The 24924-nt window shown below is 45.1% G+C and overlaps 1 protein-coding gene across 1 annotated transcript in view; it reads left to right on the plus strand.

Moving 5' to 3' along the window:
* Positions 1–24924, plus strand: part of PRX (periaxin) — a 130747-nt gene that overhangs the window by 69541 nt on the left and 36282 nt on the right. Inside the window, exons 2-5 of the mRNA XM_030220092.1 lie at positions 5921–6007; positions 11600–11693; positions 15300–15410; positions 20908–21067. Of these exons, the coding sequence (XP_030075952.1) occupies positions 15384–15410; positions 20908–21067 (187 nt within the window). The 5' untranslated portion in view covers positions 5921–6007; positions 11600–11693; positions 15300–15383. The remainder of the gene's footprint in view (positions 1–5920; positions 6008–11599; positions 11694–15299; positions 15411–20907; positions 21068–24924) is intronic.

Consider the following 24924-nt stretch of genomic DNA (forward strand, 5'->3'; position numbering starts at 1 on the left):
GACGTATCAAACCAGATACAAAGAAGTGCACAAAAGACACAGTCTCAGAGGCTGAGCACAGGGTTTTACCACCAGGGAGCTGGAAAGAGTGGAGGAGTGGCCTAGTGGTTGGGGTGGTGGACTTTGGTTCTGAGGAACTGAGTTCAATTCCCACTTCAGGCACAGGCAGCTCCTTGTGACTGTGGGCAAGTTACTTAACCCTCCATTGCCCCATGTAAGCCGCATTGAGCCTGCCATGAGTGGGAAAGCACAGGGTACAAATGTAACAAAAAAAAAAGGGTTAGCTTCTCCTTCTGCAGTCAGCATTAACAAGGATTTCATGCCTCTTTCTTCTCTTTACAAGTATAATAAGGCCCGCAACATTTTTCTGGCTGCTTTGAAGGGTATGGATCAAAAAATAAAACCAGCAGGGGATGGGGAGCTGAGTGGGAGGTGTACTGGAACAAACAGTAAAGTGCTGAACTGCTGACATGATAACGCAATACAATAACATTTCTGCACAGAATAACATTGATGTTTATGTGTGAAATAGCATTCCAGCTCATTTTGCACAGCTACAATCTTCCTGATAGTGACACCATCAATATCTCTGTTATTTGAATGTTCTAATGGGTGCCTATTAGGTGTTTCATTGGTATTATGCTGACATCATATTATATCTATGTTATTTGAATGTTCTTCCATGCTATTATGATATTGTTTGTACTGTACTGACGTTTATTACATTTAACAGCACTGTAGATCAATCATATATTTCTGATACTGTTTCATATTAGTCCAGTTACTAGGTTTCAATTTGCCGTTTCCAAGTTTATCCCATTTATTGCATTTATGTTTGTATTTTATCATTATAGTATTGTTATGCTGTTAACAAAATTGTATGTTTTATGTTTTACTGTACCTGCTGTACACTGCCTTGGGTGAATCTCTTCATAAAGAGGTCCTTTTACTAAGGTGCGTTAATGGATGTGGAGGGGCATAATCGAATGGCGCCGGCCATCTATATGGCTGGCACTGTAAAGGGGCAGAGCCAACCGTTTTATCGAAAAAGATGGCCGGCCATTTTTTCTTTCGAAAATACAGTTGGCGCAGGCTAAATCTCAACATTTAGGTCAAATGTTGAGATCGCCGGGTTTAGAGATGGCCGGCTTCAGTTTTTGGCGATAATGGAAACCAGGCCCAGCCATCTCAAGCCCGGCGAAATGCAAGCCTTGTGGTCATGGGAGGAGCCAGCATTTGTAGTGCACTGGCCTCCCTGACATGCCAGGACACCAACCGGGCACCCTAGGGGGCACTGCAGTGAACTTCAAAAATTGCTCCCAGGTGCATACCTCCCTTTCCTTGGGTGCTGAGCCCCCCAAATCCCCCCCAAATCCCACTCCCCACAACTCTACACCACTACCATAGGCCTAAGGGGTGAAGGGGGGCACCTACAATTGGGTATAGTAGGTTTTGGGGGGGTTTGGAGGGCTCAACATATACCACCACAAGTGTAACAGGTAGGGGGGGATGGGCCTGGGTCCACCTGCCTGAAGTGCACTGCACCCAATAAATACTGCTCCAGGGACCTGCATACTGCTGTCAGGGAGCTGGGTATGACATTTGAGGCTGGCATAGAGACTGGCAAAAAAATGTTATATTTTAATTTTTTGGGGGTGGGAGACGGTTGGTGACCACTGGGGGAGTAAGGGGAGGTGATCCCCGATTCCCTCCGGTGGTCATCTGGTCAATTGGGGCACTTTTTTCAGACTTGGTCCTAAAAATAAATGGACCAAGTGAAGCCGGCGAAATGCTCGTCAGAGCCGGCCATCTTTTTTCCATTATCGGGCGAAGCCAGCCATCTCGTAACCATGCCCCTATCCCGCTCCTGTCCCGCCCACATCCTGCCTTCTGTACCCTGCCTTGAAGTTTGGCTGGCTCTGCGACGGAAAGCAGTTGGCACCGGCCAAAATCGGCTTTCAATTATACCGATTTGGCCGGGTTCAGGAGATCACTGGCCATCTCCCGATTTGCGTCGGAAGATGGCCGGCGATCTCCTTCGAAAATAAGCTGGTTAGTGTGCACTAAATGCTAAGAAGCTCATAGGTATAAAATTAGCTATTTAGCATGTGATAATCATTAGCATGCACTAAATCCAGTAGCACACCTTAGTAAAAGGACCCCAAAGGTTGTTAATAAATCCCAATTAATTAATTTAAAATGTAGGTGCAGAATAGCATTGCAGCATGCGTGCAGATTACTGTGCGTGCATCTCCAAATGCTGCTACAAATGTTTTTGTGCACAAAACACAGCTGCCGCTAGCACAGATCCGTGTGGGCGTGCTTCCAGCGTGCTGTCCTGTGTTAGCGCACATTTTCATGCACAACTTATTTGCTTACTATTTAGTTACTGCATTGGGGAGCAAAATGTTTTCTTTACACCTATTAGAAAAGTGCCCTGAGCGACGCAAATGATAAAGGGGATGGGACGACTTCCCTATGAGTAAAGGCTAAAGCGGCTAGGGCTCTTCAGCTTGGAGAAAAGACGACTGAGGGGAGATATGATAGAGTTCTATAAAACAATGAGTGGAGTGGAACGGGTAAACGTGAATCGCTTGTTTATTCTTTCCAAAAATACTGGGACTAGGGGGCACGCAATGCAGCTACAAAGTAGTAAAATTAAAACAAATCAGAGAAAATATTTCTTCACTCAACGTGTAATTAAACTCTGGAATTCATTGCCAAAGAATGTGGTAAAAGCAGTTAGCTTAGTGGGGTTTAAAAAAGGTTTGGCTAGCTTCCTAAAGGAAAAATCCATAGACCATTATTAAAATAGATTTGGGGAAAATCCACTTATTGCTAGAATAAGCAGCATAAAATGTATTGTACTGATTTGGGATCTTGCCGGGTACTTGTGACCTGTATTAGCCATTGTTGGAAACAGGATACTGGGCTTGATGGACCTTTGGTCCATCCCAGTATGGCAATACTTATGTACTTATGTAAATGGTCTTTGGGTGGGCAAGTATCTTCAAAAGTCACCTAGAAGTTGGCTGCAGTTGTTTCCCTGTCCTCCTTTGACCTGGCCATTTTTCTGAGTAATTGAGGAGTGAGATCTATATGTAATGATGTCTTTTAGTGTGAAAGCGTGCTTAAAGGTGATAGGAAGCCAAATCAATTCTTATTTTCTAATGACCTCTTGGTGTGGGTTGCTTTCAGTGGTGTATTCTGGTTTTTAACAGGCTTTGGCTTTTGCTTTATTAAATCCACCAGTCATAACTAACTCTTGATGAGAAATGAGGTTGTCCCTCAGCCAGGAAAAAGTCTTTTATTTTTTCCTTCTTTAGAAAGAGGATATGTTATTGGAATGATAAACAGTGTACAAGAATCATTTTGAGGTTAAGATCCCAATTTGTTCTGGCCAAGGTTTCTTGAAGAGAAGCAGGTCTGTAGCAATGATGTTACTCTGGACAGTAACCTCAGCTGCTGATTTGAAGTGCAGTGGATTTTGCCATCCCAGAGATGCCAAGTTACCCAGTTCCAGGCGGGAGATTTTGGGACACTCCTGACTTTGAACTTACATTCTGACGCAGTGTGGAAGTTGTAGTGCCTGATCCTGCCCCATTGAAATCAATGCTGTAGGTCCCATAATGCAGCAAAAGAGGGTTGTCAGAAATCCAGGACTATCCCAAAATCTCCAGCCTGGAACTGGGTAACTTGGCTTCTCTGCCATCCACTTGACCTGGAGGGAGCCAGGGCATGTGAGGCACTCTAAGTGAACTTCCAGCTTTGTGCCCCATAGATTAGCTTTTAGATCCCTAGAGCTCCTCCCCCCTCCCCGATTTTGATAATTAACTCAGCAACAAAGGGGTAGCGTGATCAACAGGACTCTTCCAAAGCACCAAGGAGACGTGGAGTGAAAAAATATATTTTAATAGTAAATAAAATAGGACTCGAACACGGCACCGTGTTTCGGCATTGCCTGCCTCAGGAGTCTACGTAGTGGATCCAGTTTCTCCACCTCGAGAATTAAACTCATCAATCATAATCATCTCAACGCCATCCATCCCAGATAAATCCTGTAAAAATTCACATTTGGACATCATAGATAAACTTACAGGGGTAAATGGATCATTCTTCCTGCTGGTAAAAGTATGCACTAATGGTACTTTGAGTTTGTTTGGTTGTCGGGACCTATTCATTTTGCTTTGACTGCAATGTTCTTTGCTTTCTCCCAGAAGCTGCTGCCTTAAGCAACCACCTAATGTGCCTGTGGTTGGGCCAGCCCTGGAAGTTGCTGTACTCAATTGTTTATCATTTCTATAGCTCTATTAGACAAATGCAGCACTGTACACGTGCGCCCAAAAGACAGTCCCTGCTAAAAAAAAACTTAGAGGCCTATATTCAAAGTGATTTAAGCGGGCAGGAGTCTCTCCTGCCCCTCTTAAATAGCTTCCTGTTGCCTAACCAGGGATATTCAGCGGCACTTAACTGGACAATGTTGCTGAATATCCCCTGAGACCGTCCAAACAGTAGGCAGGTCGGGGTGGCACTGGGGAAGAGCCCCATGTTATGCGAGTTCCGTTAATATTCAGTGTCAGCACCCGCATAGCTAAGCGTCTTCATTTAGGACAGCTTAGCTAGGCGGGAGCTGGCTCTGAGTATCATCTTAAAAGAAAAAAAAGCTGTCCCCAAGCCCTGTCTCCCCCCCCCCCCCACCTCATGGCAATGGCCCCTCTTTCCCTCCTTCCCTCCCCCCCCAGCCTGCGTCAAGCAGACCCCCCACACAAGACCCCCCCAACATCCCCCAACCGTGAAGGTAAGCCTCCGGGCTTAACTATACTCCTGGTGGTCTAGGCTAGCAGGGTCGTTAGAGGCAGGAACACAGCCCCCTCACTCCTGCCCCTTGTGGCACCTCTGTAAAATGGCTGCCGCGACCTCTCGCAGCAGCTCAGGGTACTTCATGTACCACGAGCTGCTGCAGGAGGTCACAGCAGCCATTCTACAGAGGTGCTGCAAGGGGCAGGAGAGAGGGGGTTGCGCTCCTGCCCCCAGCGACCCTGCTGGACTACCAGGAATGTAGGTAAGCCCCCTTAATGTATAGGGGGACAGAGGGTCTTGGGAGGATCTTCTTGATGTAGGCTGGGGAAAGAGAAGGAGAGAAAGAGGGGACATTTGCACGGAGTGGGAAGGCAGGGCTCGGGGGCTTTGATTTTTTTAAAAAAAGGTTATGCGGGACTGGCCTGATATTCAGCTGGGGCTGCATAACTCTTGTGCAGCCCCGGCTGAATATCGGCCAGACCTGCATAAGCTCCGGATGGCCAGGCCACCCACAATTATCCCTGATATTCAGTGCCGGTGCCCGAACATGATCCGGCACTGAATATCAGAGGATAATTTAGCCAGCGACGATCTGCATTTTAAAAAAACACTGACCGCCGCCAGCTGAATATCAGGGGGTTACAACTTATATATGTATCACCCCCCCCCCCCCCCAAACAAATAGCAGCTATTTGCTTAAAAGTTAGTCTTTCTTTGGGGAAATTTGCCTCAAAAGGTTTTGAGCTGGAACATAAAGCAGGTCTCTGTATATGTAACGTTATTAATCTGGAAAGTAAAGTGTTTGTAAAGCATTTGACCTGCAGAACTTTGCTGTGACCTTTATCCTACAACCGTAAACTAAACTATTTATGCTGTAAATGGTTTTATTCAGCTGTAAAGTGTTTTCCTGAAAGTTTGTTTTGGGTGGTAAGTGCAAGATAAGAGTGGATTTTGGAGAAAGCCAGGACCAGCCCCATCCTCTAGCCAGTCTGAGCATTTCTTTTGTTGGTGGCCTGTTTGACGGTGGAGAAGAGGCCCTGAACCTCCATCCTTCCTCGGCAGCCCACCGTTTCCTTCCAGTGATGACCTGACATGCTATTTATTATTTTGTGATTCACAGGCACACAAAAAGAATGGCAGGAAAGTAGCCTTTTACCCGGAGGAAATGAAGTTCCAGTGAGTGGGAACCATCAGCTGTTGGAGAAAGGTCAGCATCCCTGTGCCTTAGTGTTAGACCATTACTGGTCCTCAGAGATGAGTGAAGCTGGGCCTCCTTTCCCCTCCCCCCAACTGCAAACCTGTGGTTTTTGTGTGTGTGTGTGTTTTTTTTTTAGATAAAATAATATCAATGCTGTGTTAGTCCTCTTTAAAGCAAAAATGGAAAATAAGGTGATATCTTCTTATTGGACTCACTGGGTAAATTTTTGACTAGCTTTTAGAGGACAAAACTTCCTTCCTTAGGACAGGACAGTATGAGCAAAAGATGACTATATCAGACTATATAGGTGAAATATAAAAGCATTTCAACGTATGCCTCAAGGAGAAAGATAGGAGAGGGGCTGGGGTGAGAAACAGGAAGAGAAGGATGAGTGATCAGAAGGCAACATAGCAGATGAATTTTATGGTTCATAATGTGATATTGTAATAATTAGCAATAAAACTAAATAGAAAAAGAAGATAAGATGATGCATTTTTATTGGACTAACTTAATACAATTTTTGACGACAAATATCCAAATATATAAATGAAACACAAAAGCGTTCCAGTGACAGCCTTAAAGGGAAAGGTAGGAGTGGGTGGGTGAGAAACAGGGAAAGATGGATGGGTGATAAGAGAGTGACGAAACAGTATAATTTTATGGTTTATAGTGTGATAGGAAACCCAAATCCTTAAGCCCTGTCTCTTGGGTGTAAAATATTTCATCATTTTCATTCCAAGTTACTATTGACATCCACAAGACACGACAACAAGGATCTGAGTATCCTATCACATTACAAAGCATAAAATATACCGTTTTGTCACCCTCTAATTGCCCAGCCATCTCTCCCTGTTTCTCATCCCCTCCACCCCTTTCCCTGTCAGACTGTCACTGAAATTATGCTTTTATGTGCCAATTACATATTCTGATTTTTGTTATTTTTTACTCATTTCTGACCCGAAGAAGATAGTGTTTTTGTAAAAATAGTTCAAAAATATAATAAGTTAATCCAATAAAAAAAGGTATCATCTTATCTCACCTTTTTCATTTTTTTTGTTTTATTTCTCTTTATTTAAAAGTGGACTAACAGGGCTACCACAACCCTTTATCCATAATGTGATATTGGAATTCCAGGCTATAGATACAATGGCTAGGCCTGTCCCTGGTGACCTAACATAGAGTTCCAGCAAATCCATGTCCTCATGAGAACAAGGAGGGTGAGGAGTTGCCTGGAGCAGTGCATCTCAATCCTCTCATGGAGGCACACCTAGCTAGTCAAGTTTTCAGGATTACCACATTGAATATGCATAAGATAGATCAGTGGTGTGGCCAGATGTGCCAATTTGAGTGGGCCTCAACCCAAAGGGTGGGCACACACTTCCCTCCCCCCCCCCCCCCCCCATGACCTCAAATTCAATAAATACCTGAGCTGGCAAGCATCCTCAAGCCCTGCCAGCTGAAGAGATCCTGCTCCAGCAGCTCAGAATGCTCCTATGCTCACCATAGCCAGTGGTACTGTCTAAGGGTGCTGCCACCAAACCAGCCCTCCTCCTCCGATGCATGCACAAGAACTGAGCATGCGTGGGAGGGAGGGGTGAACTGGCGTTGCAGTGGCTCATAGGGACTGCAGCTGGCTGCAGCGAGGACTGTTCTGGGCTGCTGGAGCAGGACCTTTTCATCCGGCAGGGATTGGGGATCCCCGCCAGCCCTAACAAGGGTGCCACAGTTTTGAGTGGGCCTGAACCCAAAGTGGATGGGCCCAGGGCCATCCAGGCCCACCTGTATCTACGCCACTGAAATAGATTTGCATACCATGACTCATTGACTCTCCAATGCAAGTCTATCTCATACATACTCATGGTGGTATTCCTGAAAACCCGACTGGCTGGGTGTGCCTCCAGGAGAGCGTTAGAAGCACTAGTCTAGAAGTTAGAGTAGTAGGCCAGGAATCAAGGTCAATCCTTCTTCCACCACTGACATACTCTGCACAAGTCTTTTTCTTCTGTTGCCTTGGGTACCCACATAGAGGTAAATTCAGTTTAGGTAGCTAACGTTAAGCACCAAAAACCTGGGTGCTAAGCTAGTATTATATAACGGCAGAGGTCCGTGCCAAATCTGTACAGAATATCCCCTGGATTCTATATAGCACACCTAGAGATCTGCGCTGAAATCTAGGCGTATTCTATAACAATGTACGTAATTTAATTGTCATAACAAGCTAATCAGAGTTGATAACAGCACACAACAAGCAATAATGAGCACTAATTGGCAATAATTAGAATTTACGCACACAAATCACCAAGCACATTCTGTAATGAACTGCGTCTAAATTCTGATGCGCGGAGTTCAAAAGGGGCATGGCTGTGGATGGGGAAATGGGTGTTTCGTGGGTGTTCCAAAATTTACACTCTTAGTTATAGAATATGGCCCAGTGCGTGTAAATCTACTTGCAGGGATTTAGGCCATGTTTTCATTGGCTTAAATGGACGTGCGTTGTTTTAGGCTCTAGGATTTCCACCTAAGCATATTCTACATACCACACCTAAATCTAGGCACCGCTTATAGAATACGCTTAGTCGGAAATCTTTACCATGCGGATTTTTAGGCACCATGTATAGAATCGGGCCCTATGAGCGTAAGTCCGCATTTACCTGTAATACTTTAAGTGCAACCACTTAGGCCATGTCTATGGCTGATGTAAATGGTGGTACCTATATGCAGCAGCCAGGCACTTAAATGCAACTATTCTATTAAGTGCACGCAAGACTATTTGGAACGTCCCTTACATACCCATGCCCCTCCCACATTAACACCTCTTTGCATTTACATGCGAGAGAAGTTAGACGTTCTGTTTACAGAACAGGAGCATAAGTCTGTTACCTGCACAACTGCAAATTTGCGCCACCTAGTGCTTGCAATACTGATTATTGGTATTTATCACTAATTTAGTGCCAATTAGTGAGGTATGGAGGAGTGGCCTAGTGGTTAGAACACCGGCCTTGACATCCAGAGGTGGCTGGTTCAAACCCCGTTGCTGTTCCTTGTGATCTTGGGCAAGTCACTTAACCCTCCATTGCCTCAAGTAGAAACTTAGATTGTGAGCCCTCCAGAAACAGGGAAATACCAACCTAACCTTGGGCACCATTTATAGAATTTGGGGGTTAGCTTGTAAGCTGTTCTGGAAAGGTTTTTTTTGTGTTGGAATACTTATCGTTGTACAGCACTGCATATGTGTGGCCTTGTGCAGTTTTTCCTAAGGAAATCACAAGTACAAATGGGTACATGCAGGGATCATAAGTACATAAGTAATGCCACACTGGGAAAAGACCAAGGGTCCATTGAGCCCAGCATCCTGTCCACGGCAGCAGCCAATCCAGGCCAAGGGCACCCGGCGAGCTTCCCAAACGTACAAACATTCTATACATGTTATTCCTGGAATTGTGGATTTTTCCCAAGTCCATTTAGTAGTGTTTATGGACTTGTCCTTTAGGAAACCGTCTAACCCCTTTTTAAACTCTGCTAAGCTAACCGCCTTCACCACGTTCTCCGGCAACGAATTCCAGAATTTAATTATGAGTTGGGTGAAGAAAACTTTTCTCCGATTTGTTTTAAATTTACTACACTGTAGTTTCATTGCATGCCCCCTAGTCCTAGTATTTTTGGAAAGCGTGAACAGACGCTTCACATCCATCTGTTCCACTCAATGTTGGATTGATTGATATCGACACCTGGATGTGTGGCTATCGGCTGTTTTTTTAATCTAATGTTTGAAAGAATAGACTTGTGGTCACTTATATATTTATGACAACGTATTGATACATATTTAAGTATTGACAATAAGGATCTTTGAATAGCCCCTGACGCAGCCCTATTGGGTGAAACACGGCCTGTGTCGGGCTCTTTTATGATCTCATTAATAAAATTCATGTTGACTTTCCACTGATCTGCTCTGTTGTTTTCCATCTTGGAGTTTGCAGATCGTCTGCCTTGTTGTTTTCTTGGACTCAGCCTGTTTCTTAGTCTGTGTTTATGTTATGTTTATGTTTATTAAGACTTGTATACCGCGTATTCCAAACACAAGGGTCTATGCAGTGTGCAATACAACCAATAATTAAATGGAAAGAAATGCCATTAAACAGACAGGACAGATAAAACATTCATCCAAACAGCTCACTAAAGTGCCAGTTAAAGTGCTCCAGTAACCATATCCCAGCTAACAGGACAGTAAAAGCCAGAACTAAAAAGCCCGTTGGAAATAAAAAGTCTTCAGTAATGATTTGAATTTAGGAAAAGATTCTTCGCTACGAATGTGGCCAGGGTGACTATTCCAAAGTTTAGTAGCCAAATAGAAAAAGGCAGATTAACGTGTGGATTCATAGTGGGCCTGACTGGGATTTGGAAGACCCTGTCACTTGATAGTGAATGAACGGCGGTTACGTGAAGGAGCATAGGGAATAGTTAAGACTGAAAGATATGAACGATGCCCAGTATGTTAAGCCTTGTGAGCAAGCATGAGAGCTTTGGAAAAGATATAATATTTAATAGGGAGCCAATGTAAACGGAAAAGAAGCAGGGAAGCGTGATCAAATGTTTTGGCTTTATAGAGAAAATGTGCTGCATAATTCTGGAGTGTTTGAAGGCGCTTGATTTAGGCAGAAAGAAGACCAGCATAAATAGTATTACAGTAGTCCAAACGGGAAGTAAGAAAAGCTTGTAAAGTTATGTATCAAAACAGGATAATTGATTTACAAGGTATGTTTTATAAGGATGAGCAGAGAGACACAAGAATTGAAAAGAGATCAAATAATGATCAGACCAGGCCAAATGGCAGAGCGGAGAAATTGCTAAGTGAAAAGGAAGAAGAAAAAGAAAAAATAACTAGATCTAAAGTGTGGCCTCCCTGGTGAGTGGGAAAATTATGCATTAAGTCCAAGTCCTGCAGGAAAGAGGAGAAAAACTTAGATAAGGGGTGGGATGCATTGTCTACATGAATATTGAGGTCACCCGCGATAAGAATGTTTGGGAAGCAAAGGAGGCCTCAGCAATAGCTTGAAGGGAGTGGAGGAGTGACCTAGTGGTTAGGGTGGTGGACTCTGGTCCTGAGGAACTGAGTTCGATTCCCACTTCAGGTACAGCTCCTTGTGACTCTGGGCAAGTCACTCAACCCTCCATTGCCCCAGGTACAAATAAGTACCTGTATATGTAAGCTGCATAAAGAGGGTTCTGAGGATGGGGGGAGGGTGATAAATTAGTTGGAAATGCAGGGAAACAGGAGACAGTGTGTGAACAATCAGAAGCTCTGGATGAGAGTCTAGTTCAATAGCAGAGAAGAAATCAGGAGATTGAGAGGTAAGCCTTCACCTTTGCAGGAAGTGCGGACACTATGAAAAGACTGGAACCCTGAAGGGAGAGAACGGTAGAGAGAGCATTCTTCACCTGGTGGTTTTTTATCAGGTTTCAGTGACACCATACTGTTCACAATCTAGCATTGTAAGGATCTGTGTGTGTGTGTGGGGGGGGGGGGGGCATTCTTTCACCTCAGACCCTGATGTAGGGCAGAGTGTCCGCACATTGCCTTCATTTGCATTTCTCTATTTGCAGGCTGGGGAAAGAAAGGAAGAGGAACTACTCAGACTGGCAGCCTGTCCCACCCAACCAGTAGCGCTTATCAGCAGAAGGGTGCACAGAAAGAGCTGTAAGGATGGGCCGCTTCCTCTAACACACTCAGAATGGGGTGGGGGAGCCAGGAAATTGGGCAGTAGAATGTGTGTATGGGAGCCTGCATCCTGTACGTACCTAGGAGAGGAAACTTTGAAGGAAAAAGGCCACAGATGTCAGTTATTTCTGTGCTAACGCTTTCTAGGACTGGCAGCAGCTCCAGTCCTTAATCCCATCACCAAAAAGAAATGAAGCAGGAGTGAGGCACAAGAGATTTTAAAAAGGAAGAGACCGATATTGAGACTGCAGGAGATAGGCCGGCTAACTCTTGTGGTTGCCGGTGAACCCGGAAATTCAATGCTGGGATTGTATCTGGCCACCAGCATTGAATTTCCAGCTTTTTGGTGGGGGGGCTCCGCAAACTGACCGGCTAAATAGCGGCCAAAGAATAACCCGCTATTTATGCTGGCCGCTAAACTGATGAAAATCGGCAGTAACTAGCTATGTCATGCGACATAGCCACTGATCGTGCTAGTCACTGACCGGGACATTCAGTGGGAGATAGCTGGTTATCTCCCGCTGAATATCGGCGGATAGCTGGCTTGAGGGTATTTAACCGGCCAGCTTCTGTTCTTGGCCAGTTAAATACTGTTGAATATTTTCCGGGAACTGTTTTGGTTTGGGCCCCATTCCAGTATTTTATTTTTTATTTCTTTGGGATTCCAGCATGACTAGGACCAAAGCATCAGGATCCTTCGTTTATAAGTACCTGGAGATTTTTCCTCCCTGTGTTGTCTATATATGTATATATCTATATCCCCTTATAATTTGTCCAGCCCTGCAGCAGTCTTCAGCTGGGGCCATACTTCCAGGCTGCTTCCAAACTCCTGCAGTCATAGGCCTAAATCCAATAACACTATAAATCCTCCTTTCTCCGACTCCTCCCCCCCCTTAAAACAGCGTTTCTCCATAGAAGGCTCAAGGCAACTGCAGCGATTTGCAAAGGCTGTCTACCACAGACCCTGGAGCCTGCTCTCTGACATGTCTCACCCCCTTCTGACATAAATATCTAGTGTACCTGAATGTGACTCACCTAGAGCTACCACTGAAAAAGCTGTGAGCAAAATCCAACGCGAGTTAACTGGCCAGAAATGGGTCCTGTCCGGTTAAATCGCCTGTTTGAGGCTAGCTGGTTATTTTCAATTGTACTTAACTGGTTAGCACAGCAAAAATTAACCAGTTAGTGCCAAACTGAAAACTGGCTATTTTAGGGGCATTCCAGACCGGTCCTGGACACAGTATATACTTGCCCTGAAGAGCACATAAGCACGTAAGCACATAAGCACCGCCATACTGGGAAAAGACCAAGGGTCCATCAAGCCCAGCATCCTGTCTCCGACAGCGGGCAATCCAGGCCTCAAGAACCCGGCAACCCCCCCCCCCCCAATTTTTTTTATAATGTGTAATGGACCTTTCCTTCAGGAATCTGTCCAAACCCCCTTTAAACTCCGTAAGGCCAGCTGCTGTCACTACATTCTCCGGCAACGAGTTCCAGAGTCCAACTACACGCTGAGTAAAGAAAAACTTTCTCCTATTTGTTTTAAATCTACCATATTCTAGCTTCATCTTGTGTCCCCTGGTTTTGTTGTTGTTTGAAAGTGTAAACAAACACTTCACATTTGTCCGCTCTACTCCGCTCATTATCTTGTAGACTTCTATCATATCACCCCTCAGCCGCCTTTTCTCCAAGCTGAAGAGCACTAACCGTCTTAGCCTTTCCTCATAGGGAAGTCTAAGTGGGTACCTGAGGCAATGGGGAACAGTGACTTGTCCATAGCGTGTCACTGGCTTTGTTGGTCTCAGCCCTTTGCTTTAACCACTAGGCCACTTCCCCTGTCATCCAGCTACTGCGTGATAACTGGGGTCACCTCTTCCTCCCCCACTGCCTATGGGACTGTGAACAGGACTTCCACAGGATCTGCAAGTGGCCTTGGGAGCGGAAGACCTGACCTGGGATTCGAACCTTCACCCTCTGCTGCTTCAGTTATCACACTAAACAGGATGAAGAAGAAAGCTGAACTAGCCTGGCAGATCCGTGGCAAAGCCACAGAAGCACCTGGATTCAATCCCTGGGTTGGCCTGGGTTGGGGGTGCTGTGAAAGCATCAGTCATAGTTCTTGGTAGGGCAGAGACTCCAGTCCTAATGTGGCAGATTTATGGCCCAGTATTACAGGGGGCCCTTAAGCAATGCCCTGAAGTGAGACCATCCCTGTGATGACCAGACAAGGAATCAGAGGCTAATAAATTTAAGAACTGACTTAAAACCTGGCTATTCCCAGTTCAGGGGGTAGAAATCGGCATTGGTGTGGGCAGTAATAGCAACCAGTAAATGTAATACAATTAAAGCAAATAGAATGGTAGGTATTTTAGGAAAGGGATGGAAAACAAAAATGAGGATATTATAAATGCCACTGTATCGATCCATGGTGCGACCGCACCTAGAGTATTGTGTTCAATTCTGTTCGCCGCACCTCAAAAAAGATATAGTGGAATTAGAAAAGGTGCAGAGAAGGGCGACAAAGATGATTAAGGGGATGGGACGACTTTCCTATGAGGAAAGGCTAAAGCGGCTGGGGCTCTTCAGCTTGGAGAAAAGGCGGCTGAGGGGTGATATGATAGAGGTATGTAAAATAATGAGTGGAGTGGAAAAGATAGATATGGAGCGTCTGTTTATGCTTTCCAAAAATACTAAGACAAGGGGGCATGCGATGAAGCTGGAGTGCAGTAAGTTTAAAACAAATAAGAGAAAAATTTTCTTTACTCAGCGTGTAATTCGACTCTGGAATTCGTTGCCGGAGAATGTGGTTAAGGTGGTTAGCTTAGCAGAGTTTAAGAAAGGTTTGGATAGCTTCCTGAAGGAAAAGGCCATAGAATGTTATCCACTATTCCTGGGACAAGCAGTACAAAATACTTTGCTCTGTGGATCTTGTCGGGTGATTGTGACCTGGATGGGCCACTGTCGGAGACAGGGTGCTGGGCTAGATGGACCTTTGGTCTGTCCCAGTGTGGCAATGCTTATGTCTTATGTCTGTGTTATTCACTAATTTATGTATGTGTATGTAGTTTTTATGAATGCCGCTATTGTAGATCACTGTGAACAGACATTTTTGTTGGTATTGGCAGTATGATGTTTGATAAAGGTACATTGAGACAGAAAGTAAAATAGGAGGAAACTCCTGGTGAAGGAAGGCTAATAAGGCCCAGTCCCAGTCCTGGTTCTGGTTAAATTGGAGCCCCTATGGGCCAAGGAGAAAATTCCAGGTCCAAAAAGAAAATAAAAAGGAAGAAAATGAAGTCAGTGAGCAGTTCAAGAAAATTATTATCTCCAATCGCTGTCTGGGAATACTTCCATTTCATGCAGGACCCCTCTGCTTCCTCCTTTCCATGCTGCTCTCCTCAGGGAGCCATCGTGCACCCCCTCTCACCTTCCCATCTTAGTTAAATAAGTGAGCTAACGTTATCTTTTCTGCTTTCTGGTACACACCTGGACTTCCTGTAAATTCTGTTTTTATATATGTATTTGTAGGGGGGGGTTGTAATCGCTTCCTTATTGTGCACTGATTATCTTTTTTCTTCCTTTCAGAGAAACCTCAAGCAGAGTTGAAAGCAGGTGTTACTGTGGGAAGGAGCACACCGGAGACCCTGCTCTCAGGGAGCCAAGGCCACGATGGAGACGCAGGTCAAGATAAGTGAGGTAAGGAAAGGGGGCCAATCATAGCATCTCAGCAGCAAACAGACCGAGATCATATGTGAACCCAGACACACACGTACAGACAGGTAGTTATGGTCAAACAATTTTTATTAAAGTTTTAGTACAGAACAAAGCATTCCATACAGTAAACAAACAACAATCAGCTGCACAGATGGGAGATAACATAACCATTAAACCCACCCCCCACCCAAAACAACCCTCACCCTCCACCTCCCCTCCCCACCATCAATACACAGACTGCATCATGGTCCCAAAGGATTTGGACTCTTGTAACCCCTACAGGGAGATAAAGGAATCTCCTCCACCTCAGGAAAGTAGATAATAACAAAAGCCCAAGGCATGGGACAAAGAAGTAGGCATATATAGATGGATACCATTCACAAAGTATTCAAAATAAGACTTCTCCCTCATAGAAACAAAGATTGCAAATAGGGGTGCACTCCTTGTCTTTTCCCCCAAAAGCTCTGTGTTGATCCAATAGCAGTTGAGCAGGGGTACCCTCAATGCTACTGTGCAAGAGAAAGGCCATGTAATCAGTGACCTTTCTCCAAAAGGCTTGAGTTCTTGTTGCCTTAGTAATATTTAGACGCTGGGTGCATCATTGCTTAGATAACTGAGAGTCACCATTTTTCTCACATTAATTTCTTTATTTTGATTAGCAGTATTATTTCATCCCTGTTTTGTTTGTGGGATATTTTCTTTTGTGGTAGAATTGGCAAATTGAATCCTAGGAATAGGACTAACATGAGGTTGTGCTCTTTAACATTCAGAGTACTGGCTCATTGGGTTTTAGCTCAGGCCTTTGCAGGTTGACATGGGGGCCATCTCCACTCCGACTACTGGCCACTGAGATCCCTGTTACTGCCACCTGGGTCACTGCAACTCCTGGCTCACTGGGGCTCAGGAATGGGATGTGACATCTGGTAGTGCAGTGGAGTCAGGTCTACCACACAGGGACCCACAAAGTCCAAGGGAGTCATCTCAAGTCATCTCCTCCTCCCCCAAGGTGATTTTGCCAAGGAACCCTTTACAAACTTGCGCAGTCTGTGGATCGGCACCTAATTAGTTATGATTTTTTTGTCACCTCCTTAGACCTTATTATTAAGGAATTTAGATACAATTTAAATATGTAAAATGAGAAATTGATCCTTCCCTAGGTATGAAAGTGTGTGGTTTGGAATTGCTAAATGTTTGCTCCATCTGTCTGTAGGTCTTGTTTATCTGAAAGTTTCTCCCACCTTTCCTTTGTTTGCTGAAGACAAATTACAATATAAACATTGTATCATAAACCAAAATAAAACAAAAATATAAAACAGATGAGACGAGTCAATGTAAATATTATAAACACAGGAGATTCAAACAATCAGATTTGAGGTCACATTAGGAAACCAGACTTCCGGGGTTTGACTTTATTTTTCCATGGGAGTCACAATCCTCTGCTTGATTCCTACAGGGTCTTAAGGTGATCAAACAGGTATAAAAAGCAACAGCAAAAGCCAGGCAGATGCTTGGGTGGATAGGGAAATGAATAACCTACAGGAAAAAGGAGGTGATAGTGCTTCTGTGTAAGTCTGTAGTGAGACCTCATTTAGGATACTGTGTACAGTTCTGGAGACTGCACCTTCAAAGAGACAAACAGGATGGATTCTATCCAGAGGGCAGTGGTCTTTGTCATAAAGCATGTGAGGAAAGACTTAAAGTTCTTAATATGTATACCTTGAAAGAAAGGTAGGTGAGAAGAGGATATATGATAAAGATATTTACATAGCTCCATGGCATAAATGCACAGGGCTTCTTTCAACTGACAGGAAGCTCTGGAATGAGGTAACATAGCATGAAAGTGAAAGGGGGGAGACTCAGAAATAGGTCTTCACGAAAAGGGTGGTAGATGCATGGAACGGCCTCCCAGTGGAGGTAGTGGAGACAAGGAGTATGTCTGAATTCAAGAAAGTGTGGGACATATATCTGTAAGGGAGAAGGGATTGTACAGTAGTTGGTACTGATGGGCAGACTGGATAGGTCATATGGGAGGGGCATAATTGAACAAAAACGTCTATCTCCATGGGCGTTTATCTCCGAGAACGGGTCCGTGAAGGGGCGGACCAAACCGTATTTTGGGAAAAAATAGACGTCCATGTTTTATTCGACAATTTGTGAGCTGGGCGTTTTTGTTTTTCAGTGATAATGGAAAATGAAAGCGCTCAGCTCAAAAACGAATAAATCCAAGGCATTTGTTCGTGGGAGGGGCCAGGAGTCGTAGTGCACTGGTCCCCCTCACATGCCAGGACACCAACCGGGCACCCTAGGGGGCACTTTTACAAAAACAAAAAAAAAGGTAAAAGAGCTCCCAGGTGCATAGCACCCTTCCCTTGGGTGTTGAGCCCCCCAAATCCCCCTCAAAACCCACCGCCCACAAGTCTACACCATTACTATAGCCCTAAGGGGTGAAGGGGGGCACCTACATGTGGGTACAGTGGGTTTGGGGGGCGGTTTGGAGGGCTCCCATTTACCAGCACAAGTGTAACAGGTGGGGGGGGGGGGGGATGGGCCTGGGTCCACCTGCCTGAAGTCCACTGCACCCCCTAATAACTGCTCCAGTGACCTGCATACTGCTGCCAGGGAGGTGGGTATGACATTTGAGGGTGAAAATAAAAATTTGTGAAACGGCATATTTTGTGGTGGGAGGGGGTTTGTGACCACTGGGGGAGTCAGGGGAGGTCATCCCCGATTCCCTCCAGTGGTCATCTGGTCATTTAGGGCACTTTTTGGGGCCTTATTCGTGGAAAAACAGGGTCCAGGAAAAGTGCCCTAAATTCTCGCTAAAACGCATATTTTTCTTCCATTATCGGCGAAAGGCGCCCATCTCTGATCGCCCGATAACCACGCCCCAGTTCCGCCTTCACCACGCCTTCGACATGCCCCCATCAACTTTGTCCGCATCCGCGACGGAGTGCAGTTGAAAACGTCCAAATTCGGCTTTCGATTATACCGCTTTATTCGTTTTTGTGAGATAAACGTCTATCTCCCGATTTGGGTCGCAATATAGGCGTTTTTCTTTTTCAATTATAAGCTGGATGGTCTTTTATCTACCATCATTTTCTCACTTTCTCTGTATTTGTGTCTGTCTGCATCTCCCCTTGTGTAGGTATATATATTTTAAGTCTGAACTGAGGAGAGGTAGGGGAAGAATAATCAGAACATAGCTGGGACAGGCTGTGATTTGTACTGAATTAAAACACGCTGTTTGTGGTTCTTTTCATCTGGTTCTTTCTGAATTGGTTATGAGGTGAATACATAGCAATTCCTTTTCCCCAAGCAGAATATTTGAATAATCTAGTGCGTCTAATGAAAGATCTGGGAGGGATCTCCACAAGTCAAATAGAATCAGAGAAATACAGGGCTAGAAGGGATCTGAAGAGGTCATGTGGTATTGCAGAGAAAAAACATGAATCATCTAACCCATCTTTCCTAGCTAAAGGCTGGGTCTGGTCTACCTAAACCATCCTAGACTGATGTGTATTTGACCTGCTTTTAGAAGGGTCCAGTTACAGAGTCCTTTCTCCCTCTGGTGAGTCTGTCTAGATAGTCTCTTCACCACCCTCACAGTTAGAAAATTCTTCCTTATAATCCAATTCAGGTTGGTTATTTAACCTAAGTAGCCTAGTGGTTAGTGCAGTGGACTTTGATCCTAGGGAACTGCCTTCAATTCCCACTGCAGCTCCTTGTGACTCTGGGCAAGTCACTTAACCCTCCATTGCCCCTGGTACAAATAAGTACCTGAATATACTATCCGGCTTATAATCGAAAAAGAAAAACGCCGCATATTTCGACCCAAATCGGGAGATGGGCGTTTTTCTCGCAAAGGCGCCCAAATCGGTATAATCGAAAGCCGATTTTGGGCATTTCCAACTGCACTCCGTCGCGGAAACGAATAAAGTTGATGGGGGCATGTCGGAGGCGTGGTGAAGGCAGAACTGGGGCGTGGTTATCGGCTGAGGAGAGATGGGTGTCTTTAGCTGATAATTGAAAAAAAAGGCGTTTTGACCGCGATTTTGGGTCACTTTTTTTGGACCCTTTTTTCTCACTAACAAGTCCCAAAAAAGTGCCCCAACTGCCCAGATGACCACTGGAGGGAATCAGGGATGACTTCCCCGGACTCCCCCAGTAGTCACTAACCCCTTCCCACCAAAAAAAAAACCCACTTTAAAAACTTTTTTTCCAGCCTGTATGCCAGCCTCAAATGCCGTACCCACCTCCATGACAGCAGAATGTGTTCGATCCTGTCACAGCCTTTCCCTGGGTCAGATGTGGCTCTCGGGTGCAGTACAGGGTCACATCAGCATTGCATTGTGGTGGGTGTAGGGTATTGGGCTCCGTGATTTCATTAGCTTGTATTACAATCTCACGATGTTGGTAGTTGGTAGGCTCTTCTCCCATGGTGCTTTTCCCCCTGCCTACTGGGTCAGAGTGTGCCCTGTTGTGTTTCCTGTTGTAGTCCATGCGGTAGTGGCCATTTTTGTAAGCCAGTTTTAGTTCCCTTTCCTGTGTTAGCCACGTTACAGAACTTAGTTCTTACCTTGAATGTGGCTGAAAGAGGGCATTGTACAGCATTCTGCCAGCTCTGACCTACTGCTAATCTCAGTACCAGGGAGACTCGTTGCCAGTGGGGCACAACCTCTGATCTGCAGTTAACTGTGAGTAAACGCGGTTATTCCAATAAAGGACGTTTTCGGAGAGATTAGTCTTCAGGTGTCAACTGGTGTGCCAATGTTATACAGCAGCAACAAGTCCTAGAGGCCTGCGTGTATGCAGGTCCCTGGAGCACTTTTAGTGGGTACCGCAGTGCACTTCAGCCAGGTGGCCCCAGGCCCATCCCCCCCCCACCTGTAACACTTGTGCTGGTAAATGGGAGGCCTCCAAAACCCACTGTACCCACATGTAGGTGCCCCCTTCACCCCTAAGAGCTATGGTAGTGTTGTACATTTGTGGGTAGTGGGTTTTGGGGGAGGGGGGTTGGGTGCTCAGCACCCGTGGTAAGGGAGCTATGCATGTGGGAGCGTTGTCTGAAGTCCACCGCACTGACCTCTAGGGTGCCCAGTTGGTGTCCTGGCATGTCATGGGGGCGAGTGAACTACGAATCGTGGCCCCTCCCACGACCAAATGGCTCAGATTAGGATGTTTTTGAGCTGGGCGTTTTTAGTTTCCATTATTGCTAAAAAAAACCAAACGCCCAGCTCAAAAACGTCCATTTTTTCGAAAATACGGTTCGGCCCGCCCCTTCACGGACCCATTCTCGGAGATAAACGCCCATGGAGATAGGCGTTTGCGTTCGATTATGCCCCTCCACATAAACCACTTTGAATGTAGTTGCAAAAACCACAGAAAGGCAGTATATCAAGTCCCATTTCCCTTTCCCTTAACTGGCTGCCTCTCAAGCTTTTCATTCAGTGGCTCACCTGTTTCTTTCTGCACTCCCCAGGAGGAAAAGAAGAAGTCTGAGCTGGTGGAGATCATTGTGGAGACAGAAGCGGAAGCTGGAGTCAGTGGGATCAATGTGGAGGGCGGCGGAAGGAAAGGCATTTTTATCAAAGATTTATCCAAGGATTCATTGGCCGCCAAATCTCTCAGCCTAAAGGAAGGTGGGTGGCCCATCTCAGCCTAGGCTTATGTTTTTGGTTTAATAAATTACTGTATTAATTTCATGTCTTGCACTGTGTTTTGAGTGTATTTCCTTCCAGTTTCCCTCAGCTCAATCAGTATAGCCTACTCTTATTATTTGATTATCAGGCTTATTTTTGAAAGAGAAGGGTTCCCATCTTTCGACACAAATCGGGACATGGGCATCCTTCTCCCAGGGTCGCCCAAATCAGCATAATCGAAAGCCGATTTTGGCCGTCCTCAACTGCTTTCCGTTGCAGGGACAACCAAAGTTCACGGGGCATGTCAGAAGCATAGTGAAGGCGGGACAGGGGCGTGCCTAACACATGGGCATCCTCAACTAATAATGGAAAAAAGAAGGGCGTCCCTGATGAAAAAGAAGGGTGACTTTACTTCGTCCATTTTTTTTACGACCAAGCCTCAAAAAGGTGCCTGAACTGACCTCCCCTTACTCCCCCAGTGGTCACCAACCCTCTCCCACCCTAAAAAAAAACAAAATTTTTTAAATATATTTTTCCAGCCTCTATGCCAGCCTCAAATGACATACCCAGCTCCATGACAGCAGTATGCAGGTCCCTGGAGCAGTTTTAGTGGGTGCAGTGCACTTCAGGCAGGCGGACCCAGGCTCATCCCCCCCTACCTATTACACTTGTTGTGGTAAATGTGAGCCCTTCAAAACTCACCAGAAACCCACTGTACCCACATCTAGGTGCCCCTTCACCCCTTAGGGCTATGGTAGTGGTGTACAGTTGTGGGTAGTGGGGTTTGGGGGGCTCAGCACACAAGGTAAAGGAGCTATGCACCTGGGAGCAATTTCTGAAGTCCACTGCAGTGCCCCCTAGGGTGCCCGGTTGGTGTCCTGGCATGTCAGGGGGACCAGTGCACTATGAATGCTGGCTCCTCCCACGACCAAATGGCTTGCATTTGGTCATTTCTGAGATGGGCGTCCTCAGTTTCCATTATCGCCAAAAATCGGGGACAACCATCTCTAAGGACGACCATCTCTAAGATCAACCTAAATTTCTTGATTTTGACGTCCCCGACCGTAATATCGAAACAAAAGATGGACGCCCATCTTGTTTTGATAATAGAGGGTTTCCCTGCCCCTTCGCCAGGATGTCCTGTGAGGACGTCCTCAGGAAAACTTGGGCACACCTTTCGATTATGCCCCTCCACGTAAACTGCTTAGATTTTTTTTTTAATATAGATTTGCAGTATATAAAATAAAATGAACCTCTGGTCCATGGAGAGTTTTCCCTTGTTTTTATTCATTTGGATTTAGCTTACACCTTTTTATTAGCAGCTCAAGATGAGTTACATTTCTGGTATAGTAGGTATTTCCCTGCCCCACAGAGCGTACACTTTGTTATGTATCCTAAACTGTTTATCGTCAGCCACATTGAACTCAAACTTGTTTGGGATAATGTGGAATATAACTTACAAATAAATAAATAAACTATACTACCATGTCACTGAGGGTAGTACTTACTAAAGATGGCATTTGAAGGGCAATTCTATAATACATCACTCAGTAGCATAACCAGAGAGCAGATTTTGGGTGGGCTTGAGGGAAAAGGGTGGGCACTGTCTGTCCTCTCCACCCCTCCCCACTCCACGCACACACACACTTATACACACTCAACTTTTATGAATAAGCACAATTTTTGTTGAACAAAGATACATACAATCAAATAACAATCTAAGGGCCCTGTTTACTAAAGTGTCTTAGCGTTTTTAACTCGCCTACAATTAACGCATGCGCTAACCATGTAGGTGCTTATAGGGATATTGTAGGCGCATACATGGTTAATGTGCATACATAGTTAACGCATGTTAAAAACGCTAATGCACCTATAATGTGGCTTACTGAACAGGGCCCTAGGTGTTCAATATTTTAAGTCTCCCCCCCCCCCCCCCCCCCCCCCACCTTGTTTCCATCCTTCCTATCACAACTGTAAACTCACAGCCTGGATTGGCTAAATACAAAAACATAGAATAGTAGGTACGCAGACCATGAGTGATCATACAAGGGTGAAATCAAGTTACCAAAATGGTACTCACACTCGTGAAATCACCAAGTGCTGGAGAACTAGGTATGTGTAAACAAGACCATAAGCCAATAACCTAGGATGTGTCAATAAGATAGAACAGGGAGGTGTAGTGTAAACACAAATCAGACCTATACCCATTTCCCACCCCCAATGCAACAGTAAAAGCTGGAATGCTTGAAATCTTATAGCACTCCAGATGAGCAGTGGACAAAAGAGCAATTGAAATTCCAGGGTCAACCTTCCCCCCCCCCCCCCCCCCCCAAAAAAAAAAAACCCCTGTGGGTTGTATACGGCCAACAGACCAGCAGTGTGCGCCATGCCGAGACCTCCCACCCAAAAGGAGAGGGGAAGAAGGAAAAGCCCATGGAGAGACCACACTGGGAAGCAGTGAAAAATACTAAAAGGATTTTGGAATTAGGCTACAGGCTCTGTGGGGTAGGGACTGGAGACAGACATCCCAGGTAGCTAAAAATAACTATTTTCTTTTAAAAGAAGAGCATGTTTCTGCTCCAACAGCATCAAGGCATGAAATCGATTCCTCCAGTGCCAGAAGGAGGGAGCTTCATCATTGATCCCCACTCCTAAAATAATACGTTTACACAAAAGTCCTGCCTTGCAGAGCAAAAGACGAAAAAAGTAATTATGGATACGAAAAGCTTCATATTTATCCAGAAGAATGCCCACTGGAGATAACGGGATAGGTTGACCCCCAGAGTCTTCAAACAGCATACCACAGTTGTTCAAAAAGACTTTATTTTCACACAACTCCAAAAAGCATGGGAAAATGAGTTAACATCCTGATGGCATTTCCGACATATAGGGGTATCCACCCCTCCTGCCTTATAAAGTCGCTCTTGAGTAAAATAGGCCTTATGCAATACTCAAAATTGACATTCACGCAGCTCAGTGCTAAATCTAATGAAGTCAATGGTAATCCTAAATCTCAACACCAGTATGCCTGGAGCTCCACTCTGCCAAAAGCTGGGGACAACACTTTTAAGGCTCAATGGAGAGAAGAGACTGACAAACCATCATCTTGAAAAGGCTCAAAACATTCCGGCAAACGAGCCCGTAATGAAAAGATGAAGTGGTGATATAACATAGTAACATAACATAACATAGTAGATGATGACAGAAGAAGACCTGCACGGTCCAGCCAGTCTGCCCAACAGGATAAACTCATATGTGCTACTTTTTGTGTATACCTTACCTTGATTTGTATCTGCCATTTTCAGGGCACAGACCGTAGAAGTCTGCCCAGCACTAGCCCCACCTCCCACCACCGGCTCTGCCACCCAATCTTGGCTAACTGAGCTTGATTCTCTTGTAATTTTACCATATCCGCTTCCAGTTTAGTTTGTTTAGTAGTAATAGTTTCAATAATTTTCTTAACTTCTTGTTTGCACAGAATTATTTAAAGACACAGAAACAAAAGAAGCACAGACCTTATGCAGGGTTTCAAGGGCAGTCCAAATAGATTCCAGCGATATTTCTTGTGATCTTTTCAATGGCTGAATCGCTGAGGCACATAGGGAAATCTTCTCTTGGGTGTAACTGGTAGAAATGGCTTCCACCATTGCCTCCTCCGACGCCATGTTCAAGGAGTGCTGGATCCCCTCCAGTGAAGACCGAGGAGTCATACCCTCAGCAGCAGTTCCACTTATGTACTTAACCACTTCCCAGATCGAAGCAAACCTCCCCTTCGAGGCTTCGTTTACATGTGGTCTCGGTACGGTTACCTCATCTGGTTGTGGTAGTGGAAGGGTAGTTGGTCCCGCCGGGCTAAG

This window comes from Microcaecilia unicolor, chromosome 11, assembly GCF_901765095.1.
Source record: "Microcaecilia unicolor chromosome 11, aMicUni1.1, whole genome shotgun sequence".
In the NCBI taxonomy this organism is placed as follows: Eukaryota; Metazoa; Chordata; class Amphibia; order Gymnophiona; family Siphonopidae; genus Microcaecilia; species Microcaecilia unicolor.